Raw genomic sequence first — 18,087 nt, forward strand, 5'->3', positions numbered from 1 at the left:
GATACCCATCATGGAGAAATTGGACGCTTTTCTTTTTAGTGAAAAACATTGCTGCTTGTCAGCTCCCCCTGGGAACTGCCCATGAAGCAAGAAAAACTTCAGCTGCTCAATTTCAGTTTAATCCATTTTTTAAAATTTTTTTATTAATCGATCGATGCTACACAATTCTGTATTCTCTATTCGTATCGCTGTCAAATGTCGTCAGACCATGGGACCCCACCTGAACATTCTAAATGCTTCCCCCTCCGCGAAAGTCGCAATAGACCTGGGGTAATCAAAATATGTGACCTGTCCTGCTGAAGTCCACCTGTTCACAGGAGTGTTGAAAGCTGTTTGGTTAAACATGGGGCAGTAAGAGGAGTCACCTGAGATTGTTTTGGGTGAGTATCAATCTATTTCTGCAGAGTTACAGTGGGGTAACATAATTTGACAGTACGCCTATCAAAATATGTGAACTGTCCTGCTGAAGTCCACCTGTTCACAGGAGTGATAAAAGCTGTTTGGTTAATGTTAAGACAAGTATTTAGTGCCATTTTAAGTTGTTTTAGTTTTGTTTAATTTTAGTCTCAATAATACCAATAGCGTCAGGTAGGAAGAAATAAACGGAAAAAAAACAAAATATATATATAATATTGAGTTATATTGTTGAGGTGTTTAATTACTTTGTACATGACATTACAAATGACTAAGTTTGCTCCTAATTGTTTGTTTGACTGCTACTGGGACGCAAGTCGGGGCTTGATCAACCCCGGCTGGGTCACCTGGGCGAGGGTGTATGATGTTGTGAGACCCGAAACACCCGATGATCCCAGGATACATCACTGAGGATGCGTCACAGTGCATCCATGAGATGTTTCTTGCATAGTTAATGTCTGGCTCAGCCAGTGACCCCTAGGAATAGACTAGGTGACAACCAAGAATAGTTTGGTCGACTACTGGAAAGACAGTTGACGGCACGGAAAGATGGCACCTGGGGCAGTATGGGTTAGCACCCCAGCCTGTGTCTTTCGCGAGAAAGAACCCAAAACAAGCGAGGAGAGGAGGGGAGGATGAGATCTCCAATCGGACGGATCAAAGGTTAACAACCCATGCAAACGGACAGACGACGAACGTGACATGCATTTGCGGAAAGCTGTGCAAGAATCATTGTGGCCTAAAAATCCATCAGGCCAGAATAAAATGCTTGGAGTGGGAGTGTGAGGTGCAACGCACAGGTTTTGAACCTGGTGAGACGCAGGAGGAGCCCGGCCAGGAGGCAACCCACAGAGCCCAGTCCCTCCACGTACCAGAGCCTCCCAATCCCAGCAGAGTAGTTCCGCAGCAATGGATTAAATGGCCCCCAGCCAGCAAACGGAGTGAGTGGCTGCAGTTTGACGAGGATGTGTCCAATATCATCCAAGCCACAGCCAAAGGAGATGCTGACAGCCGACTCCAAACGATGACTACCATCATCTTCAGCTATGCCTCAGAAAGATTTGGTCAGGTAGAGAAGGGAAAAACCAAGCCCACCTCCTACACCTTTACCACAGGGCTACAAGGATACATCACCTGCGTAAGGAGATTTGCACCCTCAAGAAACAGTACAAGAAAGCTACTGCTGAGGAGAGGCAACCAATAGCACAGCTGCAAAACATCCTGCGGAAGAAGCTGATGATAATTCGCAGAGCAGAGTGGCACCGGAGACGGGGAAGAGAGAGAGTCAGGAAGTGAGCGGCCTTCATCGCCAATCCCTTCGGCTTCACAAAACAACTGCTTGGGGACAAGCGCAGTGGCCGGCTTGAGTGCTCAAAAGAGGAAGTGAATCGCTTCCTCCAGGATACAGTGAGTGATTCAATGAGAGAGCAAGAGCTGGAGCCCAACAAAGCCCTCATCAGCCCCTCTCCCCCAACAACAGAGTTCAACCTGAGGGAGCCAAGTTTGAAGGACGTTGAGGAGACTCCAGGCCCCATTGGAGTACCTTACTTGGTCTACAAGCGCTGCCCAGAGCTTCACCGGCACGTGTGGAAGATCTTGAAGGTGATTTGGCGAAGAGGAAGAGTTGCTGACCAGTGGAGATGGGCTGAGGGAGTGTGGATCCCCAAAGAGGAGAACTCGGAAAAACATCAACCAGTTTCAAACTATTTCACTACTGAGTGTTGAAGGGAAGGTGTTTTTCAGCATCATCTCTCGAAGACTGACAGAGTTTCTCCTCAAGAACAACTACATCGACCCCTCAGTGCAGAAGGGGGGGATTCCTGGAGCTCCCGGCTGCTTGGAACACACTGGTGTAGTTACACAGCTCTTCACAGAGGCCCATGAGAACAGAGGTGACTTAGTTGTCTTGTGGTTGGACCTGGCCAACGCCTATGATCGTTTCATCTGATCTGAGGCCGTATGTTTTGGACACTCGAGTGAAGAGAGGGGCAGCACTGTGTTGCCGTTGTATGGAGAAGGAACTTCGTAGACACTGCTCTTGGTATAAAAAGATTTATTACATCAGAGTTTTCAGCATCAATTTACAGACCCATGGATATCTGGAGAGACGACCGACCCAATCTTCAAAATTTGTCGCTCTGACTTTTCTTTGTGTGGACAACGTATATATCTCAATGCATTGTATCAACATAGGACGTAATTTTGTAAGTATATCATTGGACGGATAACTAACCAATCAATGCCTGTTATCTGGCACAACTCCATAAAAGGTCTCTTCTGTCTTGGGGGGACCCCTACTCATGTTAACAATTTCCAGATGTTCTCAGTAAATGTAGAGTAAAGTTCATGCATCCTCCTTATACCAAAAACTTAGATCACAATGGTAAATAGTCAGATACCACACGGGTAAATTGGGAACGTCTGGAGGAGGCCCCTGTCCGACTTTCAACTCACACCTCCGGCGGAGCTTTGTCCTGAGTGGACAATGTTCAAAGTTTCCATTGCTGAAGCTGCGGCGAGGAGCTGTGGTCTTAGGGTCTTAGGTGCCTCAAGGGGCGGTGACCCACGAACACCGTGGTGGACACCGGTGGTCAGGGAAGCCATCCGACTGAAGAAGGAGTCTTTCCGGGATATGTTATCCCAGAGGACTCCGGAGTCAGTTGCAAGGTACCGAAGGGCCCGAAGGGCTGCAGCCTCTGCCGTGAAAGAGGCAAAGCAGCGGGTGTGGGAAAAGTTCGGAGAAGACATGGAGAAGGACTTTCGGTCGGCACCAAGGTGCTTCTGGAAAACAGTTCGCCACCTCAGGAGGGGGAAGCGGGGAACCATCCAAGCTGTGTACAGTAAGGATGGGACGCTGTTGACCTCAACTGTTGACCTGTAACAGTGAAATACAGTCACTCTTTGCATCGTCTAGCTGTATATTAACCGGACCTGTCTGGCCGCAGTTTCTCCGTTGTTTGTAAAACTCTCCTCCGCTCCGTTAACCAACGTCTAGCTATTTGTTGTGCTAACGGCTAGTTAGCCTGTCTGCTAGCGGGGAGGTGACGTGGACCCCTTAGGATGTTTGCCTCCTTGGAATTCTTTTCTATATTTTGGCAGTAGTAACGGAGTATCCACAGCTTGCTAACACAAGCAGGAGCATCCGCAAGTGTTGACTTGTGAACTGCAAGTGAAGAAGAAGAAGAGGGATCGGTTTTGGAGAGGGCCTCCGTCAACGTTGCTACTAGCTAAACTAGCAAGCTACACGATGCCCCCCCTCAGCTGTACACCTGGCTGCGACTCGTGCCTCCTGTTCAGCCAGAAGATAGTGGAACTTGAAGCCAGAATAGCGACTCTCCACCAGATCAAGGTGAATGAACAGTTCCTTGACACCATTATCATTGGAAGTTCCCCTCACACACACACTAATGTCGGATGTTTTGATTCCACTCTGCCCTGCACTACTCTCACCCCACCACGCACTAATACAACCTCTGTCCCTGTCGTCTCTCCTCGGCTTCTGCCGAGAACCAAGTCAGCTCTGCTGACCAGCTCCACTCCACACCAGCCTGAGCCATGGCGTATAAGCAAGCACCACAGCAGGTGGTCAGGACAACGCTCAGGCCCAGCCCAACCTATACGACTAGAAAATCGCTACACCATTCTGATGAACGATGAGGAGTTCCCTCTGCTCTGCGGAAACCCTTCTCTGCCACGTCCCCACGGCGCTCATCCTGGCCCATCCACACAGTCGGCGCGCCCCCCTTCAGACCCAACAACTTCCACGCTGGTCATCGGAAGCTCCATGGTCAGGGACCTCTACATTCCCCCTACACCTAGCGGTCCGTCCAAGGTCTACTGCTTCCCTGGTGCCAAGGTCCGTGACATCCAGCACAAACTTCCCAGCATCCTCGCCTGCCACGCTAAGGTCGACAACATCATCGTGCATGTGGGCACAAACGACATCAGAGAGAGACGGTCGACAGCACTTCGAAAAGACTTCACCACTCTCATCACCACCCTGATGGGCACAGGAAAACGGATCGTCATTTCTGGGCCTCTACCTACCTACAGAAAGGGTGCTGAAAGATGGTCCAGACTGTTCGGGCTCCACACCTGGCTGAAACCCCACTGCGCTTCCCTGGGCATTCCCTATGTCGACAACTTCAACTTGTTCTGGGAGAGGCCCAGCCTGCTGAAACATGATGGTCTCCACCCAAACCGACATGGAGCCAGGCTGCTATCTGACAACATAACGACCACACTGAAAGTTAAGTATTGACATTCTGTTGAAAATATCACAGATTCATGCCCCCCAGGTATTGATCCTAATGGCACTTTACAAGTGAATGAATCTGAAAATGTTTTCTGCAGGGTAAAATGTAATACTAGTACTATTCCAGTTATAATCAACAATAGACCATACAAAGTGTTGAATCCCCTAAGTAATAAGGAGTTGACTGCAAACATAGTCAATTTAGCATCCAGTTCACGTCAGCCACAGGTAACCAAAAAAGGGGCAATACTTAACAACCTAATTGGAATTACAACTACCACTGCAATGATAGAACAGGATAGGAAAATTAGATGCGGTCTACTAAATATCAGATCTCTGTCTTCTAAAGCAATACTAGTAAACGAATTGATATCCGATAATCAAATTGATCTATTCTGTCTAACTGAAACCTGGCTGGGCCATGAAGATTATGTCAGTCTAAATGAAGCCACTCCTCCCACTCATATTAATACTCAAATTCCTAGAGGCTCAGGCCGAGGAGGGGGAGTTGCAGCCATATTTGACTCTAACCTGTTAATTAATCCTAAACCTAAACTAAATTATAACTCTTTTGAAAATCTCGTTCTTAACCTTCAGCATCCAACATGGAAAACAGTACAGCCAATTATATTTGTTGTTGTCTACCGAGCACCAGGTCCATATTGTGAATTTTTATCGGAATTCTCAGAGTTTTTATCATGTGTAGTCCTAAAATCAGACAAAGTACTTATTGTAGGTGATTTTAATATCCATGTGGACGTTGACAGCAATAGCCTTAGTACTGCTTTCAACTCACTACTAGATTCAATTGGTTTCAGTCAGAGTGTGCATGAGGCCACGCACTGTTTTAACCACACCCTCGACCTTGTGCTGGCATATGGCATCAAAATTGAAGACGTAATAGTATTCCCGCAAAATCCTTTATTATCAGACCACTTCTTAATAACTTTCGAATTCTTACTACCCGATTATACGAAATTAGATAAAAGCTTCTACGCTAGAAGCCTATCTGACAGTGCTATAGCTAAATTTAAGGAAGATATTCCAACAGCACTAAACTCATTAACGTGCCGTAATATAACAGAGGATCTTTATGTAAACTTTAGTCCCTCTCAAATTGATCATTTCGTAGACGATGCTACGGCCTGCCTACGGACGACTTTAGACTCTGTTGCTCCCCTTAAAAAGAAGACGATGAAGCAAAGGAAACTAGCACCTTGGTATAACTCCCAAACTCGTAAATTAAAGCAAATCTCGCGCAAACTTGAAAGTAAATGGCGTTCCACCAAACTGGAAGAATCTCGTTTAGACTGGCAAGACAGTCTGAAAACCTATAGGAAGACCCTAAGAAAGGCCAGATCAGACTACTATTCATCACTAATAGAAGAAAATAAGAACAACCCAAGGTTTCTTTTCAGCACTGTAGCCAGGCTGACAGATAGCCACAGCTCTACTGAGCCATCTATTCCTATAGCTCTGAGTAGTGATGACTTCATGAGTTTCTTTAACGATAAAATTATAACAATTAGAGATACTATTCATCACCTCTTTCCCCCAACCTCTAATGGGTCACCTTTAACTGACAGACTGCTAGAAAGAACGACTAGACCTGACATATACTTAGATTGCTTTTATCCTATAAACCCTCAACAATTAATGCTAAAGGTCTCTTCAGCTAAGCCATCTACCTGTCTCTTGGACCCCATCCCAACGAAGCTACTTAAAGAAGCGTTACCCGTGGTTAACACTTCATTGCTAGATATGATAAATATGTCTTTATTGACAGGTTATGTACCGCAGTCATTTAAAGTAGCTGTGATAAAACCTCTACTGAAAAAACCCACCCTCGATCCTGAGGTCTTAGCCAACTATAGACCTATATCTAACCTTCCCTTTCTCTCCAAGATCCTTGAGAAAGTAGTCGCTAACCAGTTATGTGATTTTCTACATAGCAATAGCTTATTTGAGGACTTTCAGTCAGGATTTAGAAAGCATCATAGCACAGAGACGGCACTGGTGAAAATCACTAACGATCTTCTAACTGCATCAGACAAAGGACTTGTCTCCGTACTTGTCTTATTAGATCTTAGTGCTGCATTCGATACTATTGACCATACCATCCTCTTACAGAGATTGGAACATTTAGTTGGCATTAAAGGAATCGCACTAAACTGGTTTAAGTCCTACTTCTCTGATCGATCGCAATTTGTTAATGTTAACAATAAACCCTCCAATTACGCTAAAATTAACCATGGCGTTCCTCAAGGCTCAGTGCTTGGACCAATTCTATTCTCCTTATATATGCTTCCTCTAGGCAATATTATTAGGAAACACTCAATTAACTTTCACTGTTATGCGGATGACACCCAATTATATCTGTCAATCAAGCCAGACGAAACCAGCCAGCTAGCTAAACTTCAAGCTTGCATTAAAGATATAAAATCATGGATGGCCTACAATTTCCTGATGTTAAACTCAAACAAAACCGAAGTTATTGTCCTGGGCTCCAAACCCCTACGAACCTCATTAGCCGAAGATATAATTACTCTGGATGGCATTGCCCTGGCCTCAAGTACTACTGTCAGAAATCTAGGAGTTATTTTTGATCAGGATCTATCCTTTAACGCCCATCTAAAACACACCTCTAGAACAGCCTTTTTTCACCTTCGTAACATTGCTAAAATTAGGAACATCCTGTCTCAAAACGATGCAGAAAAACTAGTCCATGCATTCGTTACTTCCAGGCTGGACTACTGTAATTCCTTATTATCAGGATGCTCAAATAAGTCCGTTAGGACTCTCCAGCTGATCCAGAATGCTGCAGCGCGTGTTCTGACAAGAACTAAGAAAAGAGATCATATTTCTCCTGTATTAGCTTCTCTCCATTGGCTTCCTGTAAAATCCAGGATTGAATTTAAAATCCTTCTTCTGACCTATAAAGCTCTAAATGGTCAAGCTCCTTCATATCTTGAGGACCTCTTAGTACCTTATTGTCCCACTAGAGCACTACGCTCCCAGAATGCAGAGTTACTTGTGGTTCCTAGAGTCTCTAAAAGTAGAATGGGAGGCAGAGCCTTCAGCTATCAGGCTCCTCTCCTGTGGAACCAGCTCCCAATCTGGGTTCGGGGGGCAGACACCGTCGCTACATTTAAGACTAAACTGAAAACTCTCCTCTTTGATAAAGCTTATAGTTAGGGAGTGAGGAGTTGCAGTGAACGCCTAGACCGGCGGGGCAGGGTATATAGCTGCAGACACAGCACCCCTGCTTTTCTCTGCTTCTCTTTACAGTCATCAGATTTACCTATCGTATAATCAATAATATAGTGCCTCTCCTAGTTATGCTGTTATAATTCTAGACTGCCGAGGAAGTTCCTTCTTATGACACGCTCTTTTCTTTTGTTTCCTTTTATGCACATCATGTCTCAGAAGTGCTTGTTACTCACCTAGCTCTGGGGAGTTTACTCCCCGGAGTCCTTATGTTTCTTCTTCACCCAGAACATCGCCTCGGATTAGGGCGACACCAAGACCTGGGTCTTGGGTGCAGCTGTGGCTATGGACCTGCTACACCCTGCTACGCTCTGCGATTCCCTGCAATGCCCGACTACGTCCTGCTGCGTCCACCGCGTCCACCCATGCTCTGCTGTGCCACGCTACATCCTGTACCGTCATAACCCCAACCGTCAGACACCGCCCACCAAGAGTCTGGGTCTGCCGAGGTTTCTTCCTAAAAGGGAGTTTTTCCTCGCCACTGTCGCAATAGCCACTGCTAATGCTTGCTCTTGGGGGAACTATTGGAATTGTTGGGGCTTTATAGAGTGTGGTCTAGACCTACTCTATCTGTAAAGTGTCTCGAGATAACTCTTGTTATGATTTGATACTATAAATAAAATTGAATTGAATTGAATTGAATTGAACTGAGGAGGTAATAGGGCGGTGGAAGGAGCACTTTGAGGAACTCCTAAATCCGACTAATACGCCCTCTATGGTAGAGGCAGAGCTGGAGGATGATGGGGGAATGTCGTCAATTTCCCTGGTGGAAGTTGCTGAGGTAGTTAAACAACTCCACAGTGGCAAAGCCCCAGGGATTGATGAGATCCGTCCAGAAATGCTTAAAGCTCTGGGTGTGGAGGGGTTGTCTTGGTTGACACGCCTCTTCAACATTGCGTGGAAGTCTGGGACGGTGCCTAAGGAGTGGCAGACCGGGGTGGTGGTTCCCCTTTTCAAAAAGGGGGACCAGAGGGTGTGTGCCAATTATAGGGGTATCACACTTCTCAGCCCCCCTGGTAAAGCCTACTCCAAGGTGCTGGAAAGGAGGGTTCGGTCGATAGTCGAACCTCAGGTTGAAGAGGAACAATGCGGATTCCGTCCTGGTCATGGAACAACGGACCAGATCTTTACTCTCGCAAGGATCCTGGAGGGAGCCTGGGAGTATGCCCAACCGGTCTACATGTGCTTTGTGGATCTGGAGAAGGCGTATGACCAGGATCCCCGGGAGATACTGTGGGAGGTGCTGCGGGAGTATGAGGTGAGGGGGTCCCTTCTCAGGGCCATCCAATCTCTGTACGACTAAAGCGAGAGCTGTGTCCGGGTTCTCGGCAGTAAGTCGGACTCATTTCAGGTGAGAGTTGGCCTCCGCCAGGGCTGCGCTTTATCACCAATCCGACGAAGATGGATGGATGGATGTACCATCTGTTATTCTTTTTGCTCTTGCCATGAACATGGTGGTCAAGTCAGCCGAGGTGGAATGTAGAGGGGCCTTAACCAAGTCAGGCGTACGACAGCCCCCTATAAGAGCCTATATGGATGACCTTGCCATCACAACAACATCGGTTCCAGGGAGCAGGTGGATCCTACAAGGACTTGAGAGACTCATCACCTGGGCAAGGATGAGTTTTAAGCCCTCCAAGTCAAGGTCCATGGTGCTAAAGAAGGGGAAAGTGATTGACAAGTTCCGTTTTTCCATCTCAGGAACTGTCATCCCAACCATCACGGAGCAACCTGTCAAGAATTTGGGGAAGCTCTTTGACTCCAGCCTGAAAGACTCTGTCGCCATCCAGAAGTCCAACAAAGAACTTGGAGCTTGGCTCACCAAGGTTGACAAGTCCGGTCTGCCTGGTAGATTTAAAGCCTGGATCTTCCAGCATTCCATCCTGCCCCGAGTCCTGTAGCCTCTGCTGGTCTATGCAGTCCCAATGACAACAGTTGAGTCCCTAGAAAGGAAGATCAGTGGCTTTCTTCGGAAGTGGCTGGGCCTTCCACACAGTCTTACCAGCGCTGCACTGTACGGGACAAGTAACATCCTGCAGCTGCCCTTCAGCGGCCTCACTGAAGAATTCATGGTGGTACGCACCAGAGAAGTCCTACAGTACAGGGTTTCCAGGGACTGTAAGGTGTCATCAGCCGGCATTGAGGTGAGGACGGGAAGGAAATGGAAGGCTGGAAAAACAGTGGAGGTGGCAGAGTCACGCCTCAGACAAAAGGCATTGGTGGGCACTGTGGCGACAGGCACAGTGGGTTTGGGCTATTTCCCAAAGACGCTGGTCAGCCAGGCTCGTGGCAAAGAAAGACACCATCTACTCCAGGAAGAGATTCAAGCAGGCGTGAAGGAAGAGCGAGTGAGCAGGGCTGTGGGACTCCGGCAGCAAGGGGCGTGGACAAGGTGGGAGAGTACACTGCAGCGTAGGATCACTTGGGCAAACATCTTACAGGCAGATTTCCATTGGGTCCGTTTCCTGGTACAAGCTGTTTACGATGCCCTGACAAGTCCAGCTAACCTCTATGTCTGGGGGAAGAGCAGGAAGAGAACATCTCCTCAGCAGCTGCCCAAAGGCTCTGGCTGATGGTCGCTATCGTTGGCGCCACGACCAGGTGCTTAAGGCAATTGCTGAGATCTTAGCCTCAGCCATCAACACCAGCAAACACCATCATGCTCCAAAGAAGGCAGTCCCCTTTATCAAAGCTGGAGAGAAACCCCGGGCATGTTCACAATTAACAACAGGCCTCCTCCACAAAGCCTCTGACTGGCTGCTGCAGGTCGACCTGGGAAAACAGCTGAGGTTCCCTCAGCATATTGCAACAACAAGACTCCATCCAGACATGATAGTTACCTCCGAGGCTTCAAAACATCTGATCATGCTGGAACTTATGGTGCCCTGGGAAGAGCGTATTGAGGATGCCAATGAGAGGAAATGCGCTAAGTACCAGGAACTGGTGGAGGAATGCAGGGAGAGAGGCTGGAAAACCTTCTATGAGCCTATAGAAGTCGGCTGCAGAGGCTTTGCAGGACGTTCACTTTGCAAAGTCCTCAGTCGTTTGGGCGTGACAGGGACGGCCAAGAAGAGGGCCATCCAATCCGCAAGCGAAGCCGCAGAGAAGGCCACAAGGTGGCTTTGGATTAAGAGGGCTGATCCGTGGACTGCTACTGGGACGCAAGTCGGGGCTTGATCAACCCCGGCTGGGTCACCTGGGCGAGGGCGTATGATGTTGTGAGACCCGAAACACCCAATGATCCCAGAATACATCACTGAGGATGCGTCCCAGTGCATCCATGAGATGTTTCTTGCATAATTTGGATGCTTATGATATTGTTACTTTCAGAAATGAGCTAATTTGTGTGTTTTTCTTTTTCTATTCAAAGGTTTTCAACCTACTTACTACTACGAACTCCTGGTATATTGTGTGAAATTTAAATAAATTCCTGGAGAAGGAGTGAGTTGTCAACATGTCCTCTGTCGTCATCCTAAGTCTTTTTCAAGTTTGAGGCAGTCACTGATGAAAACACCCAGATAACTTGACAGTTAAACATGGGAAAGTAAGAGGAGTCACCTGATATGGTTTTGTGTGTGTATCAGTCCATTTCTGCAGTTACAGTGGGGTAACATAATTTGACAGTACACCTATCAAAATATGTGACCTGTCCTGCTGAAGTCCACCTGTGCACAGGAGCGATGAAAGCTGTTTGGTTAAATGTGGGGCAGTAAGAGGAGTCACCTGAGATGATTTTATGTGTGTATCAGTCAATTTCTGCAGAGTTACAGTGGGGTAACATAATTTGACAGTACGCCTATCAAAACATGTGACCTGTCCTGCTGAAGTCCACCTGTTCACAGGAGTGATGAAAGCTGTTTGGTTAAACATGGGAAAGTAAGAGGAGTCACCTGAGATTGTTTTGTGTGTGTATCAGTCCATTTCTGCAGAGTTACAGTGGGGTAACATAATTTGACAGTAGGCCTATCAAAATATGTGACCGATCTGGCTGAAGTAACACTGAAGTAACAGTGAACTGTGTGTTGAGTGAGTCCACCTGTTTACTGGAGTAATGAGAGCTGTTTGGAGTCATCTGATGGTTTGTTGTGTCCTAACCTTCCCAATTTCACCTGTTGATTGGGCAGCTGTTTGGTTGCAGTCTCCTATAGCAATTATTTTATCGGTAGCATTTCGGATAGCCTACTGTTGGAACATTCTGATCTCCCGTTTGAACCGGTAGGTTGTTTGTCGATGAAAATAGACTATATTACGTTTACTGTGCGTTAGAATTTCAGGAAATAGATCTGCATTTGAATTTCATAAGTAGTTAATTTCTTTAGTAGCCTGTTCATATGTCTTTAGTCCTCTATGAGCTTAAGTTATTTGCGTAAGTGCCTCGTCAGTGTGTCAGTACAGCTCAGTATAGTCATAGACTCCAATACAACAGCGCCCTCTAGAGTCACAAAATGCGACAAGTCACAGAATTTGGTGCAACACCAGCTCCGGTGCTCCGCATGGTGCTCCATCAGGTGAGCGGTAGTTGGTGGTTCAGTTATCCGAGAATAGGTGACTGTGAGCCGGATACAGAGCACCACGAGCTGCCGGTCATTTCGGTGGAGATTACAGTTAAGTAAGTAATGAAACAACTAGTTAAGAAAAGAACTAATGTTAGTCCCTGTCACTCCCATGTTGTTTGTGTATCTCTATGGCAAACGTGCAGGGGAGGGCTGAGCCCGTTCAGAACCACGGGAGCCCAGAGGGGAGCGTCGCCGGATGTTAAGGAGAAAACTGATTTTCATTTAAACAAATCAAGGTTAACTACACATTCGAGTTAATCGATAAAATCGATTTAACGCCCAGCCCTAAGCTTTGGATCATATCACTATTTTACTGCTTGCTCCAAGCTGTTATTCCAGTCTGACTAGTCTCTGTCCAGTAACATTTTTTTGTGTGTTCACTTGCCATAGTGCAGGAAATTCACCTTGGACTGATTCATTTCTGTACAACATACAATGTGTCAGCATCCAACTGGATTTCATTGAACCTGGAACTTTCCTCTGCAGTGTCCTATGAACTGTCTCTGTGTTCATTTATCAAATCCATACCCTGAGAAGAAAAATAAATTGAGTTTAAACAGAAACATATTATACATTTGTAAAGACATGAACATCTAAATGAAAGATTCACTACTGTCTTACCTGCAGCTGTTCTGCTTCTCCATTCAGATTTCCATTCTTTGTGAAGTAATGATAAACCAGAGACATCATTTAATGACTACTACTAATAAAACAATTCCTACTGTACATACAGTAAGTAATAACAGCAAAGAATACTTACCGGTTGGGGATTTTCTGCATTGCCTCTTTCTCCTGTAATAAAACATTACCAGTGAAAAACACTTTAATCAGCAACTTAATGATTTGAAAGACAATTATATCATGTATTAAAACATAAATGTTTTAAATACCAGTCATTCCTGGGTTTTTACATCCTCCCTTCTTTCTGAGAATCATCAGAGATATTCCGGCCACCACTAAACATATCACAGACACCACGATGCCGATCACAGCTCCTGAACTTTGTTCTCCACATTCAGCATCCGTTGAAGCAGTTCCTGGTTTTATCAGCTGAAGATTCAATGATTGACATCTGGAATGATAGAGGGACATTTTGACAGGAACATGTGTAGGGAACCATGCTGCTGTTGGAAGAGTTCAGGTGTGTCCATGTCTGATCTGAAGCTGTACTTACTGTGTGTGTGGCTGACACGATGTCAATAATGTCCCATCGGAAAATGTTCCTTCGCTGCAGGCAGAGCACTCATTGTCCCTTAATGCTGTTCCTACAAATACAAATTAAATTATATATATTAAGGCTGTCAAACGATTACATTTTCTTAATCGCATGTTTTATCACATGATTAAAATTCTATTATTTTGCATTTCAGAACTGTTTTTAAGTACATATTAACAATGGAAAGCAATTCTTACCAGTGTATCTTGATTGGGAATCAAACAAATGCAAAGAAAATTACTTTATGAACTTAAATATATAATAACTAGAACTATAAATATATAATAAACAAATACAAATCTTAAAATTTGTATTTGTTTATTATATATTTAATCTAGTCACACATTTGAATCTAGAGTCAATATTAGGGTTGGGTATTGTTTGGTTTGGATACCGGTGCTAAAGCGGTACTTTTAAAACGGTACCGGTGCCTTAACGGTGCCTGAACCGATACTTTTTAAGAAAGTTAAAAAAAGAAGGGTACTAAACAGTTGGCGACATTAAAGAATGGCTTGTTTATTGCTAAGGCCATATCGTCAAAATTAAGTGTTTAATAATAATGTAATAACTATAACAATAACTTATTTCACTAGCAAATAGCTGTTGAATGACAAAAACAACCACCAGATGGGAAAAGGGCATTTAACAACAACTTTGAATGCACCACGAGGATGTAAATTACCAGTTTCATGAACGCACCGTCTGTGTTTTTCCAACAACGGCAGCTGCAGACTGTTACATCCCGGTGTCGGAATCCTCTACAGTGAAATACAGACAAACTTTACACTGTTTAGCGTTAGCTGTCAGCATTTTAACTACTACTAGCTACTAGCTAGCGGATTTCGGCACCTCATTCTGGTGCCACTGATATGTCTGCGCTGCTCTCGGATGCTCTGAAACAGACGTTACAGGCAACAGAAACATCACTGCACGTGACGCTAGTTAACACAATACTCGACAGCAGCTAACGTTAGCCTACCGCTTCAATGAAACTGGGTACCTACATTCTCGTGGTGCATTCAAAGTTGTTGTTAAATGCCCTTTTCCCATCTGGTGGTTGTTTTTCTCATTCAACAGCAATTTACTAGTGAAATAAGTTATTGTTATAGTTATTACATTATTATGAAATCATTTAATTTTGACCCTATGGCCTAGCAATAAACAAGCTGTTCTTTAATGTTGCCGACTGTTGTTTAGTACCCTTCTTTTTTTTCTTTTTTAAACTTTCTTAAAAAGTATCGGTTAAGGCAACGCGCAAAAATTATGTATGCAATTAATTTAGACTAATTAATCACAGAGTATATAATTAATTAGATTGATTTTTTAATTGATATACAACCCTAATATATATATATATATATATATATATATATATATATATATATATATATAATGTATATGTATGTATATATATGTATATGTATACATACATATACATATATATACATGTATATATGTGTATATGTATATGTATTAGGGCTGTATATATATTATGAAGAGATCAAAGTGTTATATAATATATGGATAAAAAATAAAACAGTATGTGATTGTTGAGATTTTTGAAGCAGACAGTTTAAAATACATTCACAGACATTTCTTTGTTTCAAGTCCCAAAATATAATCTTTCACAAGCTTTAATGTTTCAGTAAAAACAACTCATTCCCCTGAAGGCCTGCTTCGCAGTTGCACAAATACTATTCTACGGTTGGGCCTGCTTCATTACTGAACATGAAAAAAGGTCCCACCACACATCTCATGACCTTCATCAGCTGATGGAGTTTGCTAAGTTGTCATGAGGCGGTTCAGATGTTGACAAAGGAATCTGAGTACAGAGTGTCAGTCATGTGATAGGTGATCAGCAAACGACTGGAGGAAGATCAATATAATACGGTCTGTCTGAATATACCTGCATTTATTGCAGCCGGGGAATGACTGTAACAGCACTGTAACAGCACTTTCTTTTGATAGAGAGGTAAAGTCCCTCCCGTTCTGGTGGAAAGCAAAATTGTCTTTTAAATTGACAAACTGGAAAGGGAGGGACTTTGCCTCTAATAGTAATAGTTATGACATCACAACCATACGGAAGTGCTGTGTGCATTTCTCTGTGGATTGAGTGTTCTTTTATGCTTTACTCATTTTATACAAGGTCAAGGTCAAGGTAAACTTTATTATCCCACAAGGGGAAATTCATGTGGTCATTCATTGCGCGTCCTTGTCAGAACATATTCTCTAAATATATAGACACCACAGACAAGCCAATAAGCATGTATAGAGAAGAGAATAACAATACTACAGAAATGACAATGACAGAAGTCAACAAAAACAATACAAAAAAAAAATAAACAATACTACAAAAAGACAGACAATCCGACATCTGACGTTTACGATACGAAAAGAAAAAGACTAATATTATCAGGTAGCTAAACATTTTAAAAATAATAACTAGGAGTGGTTATCAAAAAAATTGAGATCTACCATCCAGTTAAAGTGCCAGTGCGGGATTAAAGTGCCTGCGATGTGCTTTTTCATTATACAGTCTGATCGCTGTAGGCACAAATTATTTATTGTACCTTTCTGTTCTAATTCTCTGTTGTAAAATTCTACCAGTTAACCTATTGCTTCTCATAAATTTATGTTGAAGAGGGTGAGTGGGGTCATTAAGGATTTGGTCAGTCTTTTTTAAGATAAGCTCGTTGTACAGCTGAGCTGCCGACACCTGGTCAATTCCGATGATCCTACTGGCCATCTTGATCATTCGCTGCAATCTCTTTTGGTCCTTAACATGCATGTTACCAAACACACAGATAAGGCCAAAAGACAGAACACTCTGGAGGATACTTTTATAAAACATTGGCGCAAGGATGTGTCTGTCTAATCTAAAAGTGTTTAGTTTCCTAAGGAAAAACATCCGCTGGTGCATTTTCTTAGTTTTATTCAGTGCACATTCATCAAAAGTTAATTTAGAGTCAATTTCAACTCCCAAATATTTGTAGGTTGAGACTCTCTCTACTAGTTCACCATTGATCTTAGAGGGGGGGGCTGTAATTCTATTTTTGCTAAAATCTAAGACCATCTCTTTTTTTTTATTCACATTTATTTCAAGAAAATTATCAGAACACCACTGAGTGAAACCCTGTAATTCCCTCTTGAATTCATTCACAGGAGAAATGTCAGATTACAGATACACCACCTCGACCTGCTTAATAATTAAAAGAAGACATGGTATCTCACTTGTTTTACAATATGGTTCTTAAGGTCATTTTCACTGAAGTTTGGTGTTCTCATTTAAAACTAAAACTATACCTATACTCCTAAATTCAGCATGAGGAACTAACCATTTTGGCTGATATATTGTCCTGGTTGACAGCTTCTGTGTTTCTGTGCTTCCACACAGCCTTTTTCTGAAGAGTCCTTACAGAAGAATCCCTCCAGTGGTTCACAAACTGTATCTGATGTAGTCGTACATGCTGTCTTTATCTTTAAACCAGAACCTGTCAACACATGAAGATGTTACATATGAAGATACTTTACTTGTATATGAAGATACTTCACTTTTATTTTGTCTAATCTACTACAGAGCTACATGCTCAAAAATCTTTAGTTTCATATGTTTCTACTAATAATTAGAAAACATAAACAGAAGTCTACCTGAATCACAGCGTACACAGACCAAACATCCTGTAAGTCCTGTAGGTTGATCCATGAATGTTCCCTCATCACAATTCAAACAGGAAGTACCGAACTCTTTGCAATGTTTACTAACTCGACTTCCTGTTGAAAAGAAAACCAACAATTTCATGCCATATAATGTTTCTAATAAAAGGGATACTTTGCTTATTTATTTATTTACTTTGCTAATGTAAATGCAGCTCTGTGTCATGGCAGTGTGGGGGCAGGTGTTTGTCTTCCCTCCGTGGTGCTAGTGAACATTCAATCAGATCTTACCAGCAGGACACCTAGGACAGCATAGATCCCCGTTCTGATACTCTGTTGGATGACATGTGAGGGTATGTCCTCTGAAGACACTCATCACAAGTATCTGTGAAGAGAAGCCTGGTTAGAACATACAACACATACTGCAAATCAAATTCATTGATAGAAGCTGTTGAAATGAACTCTGATAGAAATCTGTCTAAATTTCCGACTGCACGTGAAGGCAGCACGGAAAGTGGTGGAGAAAAAGAAAAGAGATGAAGCAAGAGTTGAAAGGACTTTGCCACAAACTCATGGGCAGTTAAGTGCTTGCGTTTTGTTTTTTACTGGCTACAACGCGATGCTCTCCTCAGCGGGACTCCTAGCAAGAGCCTTCAAAAATTACAACACATCCAAAACAGTGCAGCTAGGATCCTAATGAAGATAAGAAAGTACGACCATATCAC

General features: G+C 43.7%; 2 protein-coding genes and 1 long non-coding RNA gene across 3 annotated transcripts in view; all 3 read right to left on the bottom strand.

Annotated features, from left to right (window-relative positions):
* LOC116058220 (tumor necrosis factor receptor superfamily member 14-like) overlaps nt 1-18,087 on the bottom strand; it is a 60,719-nt gene that overhangs the window by 29,369 nt on the left and 13,263 nt on the right. Inside the window, exon 3 of the mRNA XM_036007912.1 lies at nt 17,654-17,747. Within this exon, the coding sequence (XP_035863805.1) occupies nt 17,654-17,747 (94 nt within the window). The remainder of the gene's footprint in view (nt 1-17,653; nt 17,748-18,087) is intronic.
* The window catches only part of LOC116058212 (tumor necrosis factor receptor superfamily member 5-like), a 29,546-nt gene continuing 24,353 nt past the window's right edge, over nt 12,895-18,087 (bottom strand). Inside the window, exon 7 of the mRNA XM_036007915.1 lies at nt 12,895-13,021. Coding sequence (XP_035863808.1) covers nt 13,002-13,021 — 20 coding nt within the window. The 3' untranslated portion in view covers nt 12,895-13,001. The remainder of the gene's footprint in view (nt 13,022-18,087) is intronic.
* On the bottom strand, nt 13,527-15,745 carry LOC118496379. The gene is made up of 3 exons (XR_004898946.1): nt 15,615-15,745; nt 13,667-13,757; nt 13,527-13,564 (listed from the first exon to the last, which is right to left on the bottom strand). It is a non-coding gene; the product is annotated as an uncharacterized LOC118496379 (long non-coding RNA).

Source organism: Sander lucioperca, chromosome 12, assembly GCF_008315115.2.
Source record: "Sander lucioperca isolate FBNREF2018 chromosome 12, SLUC_FBN_1.2, whole genome shotgun sequence".
NCBI lineage: Eukaryota > Metazoa > Chordata > Actinopteri > Perciformes > Percidae > Sander > Sander lucioperca.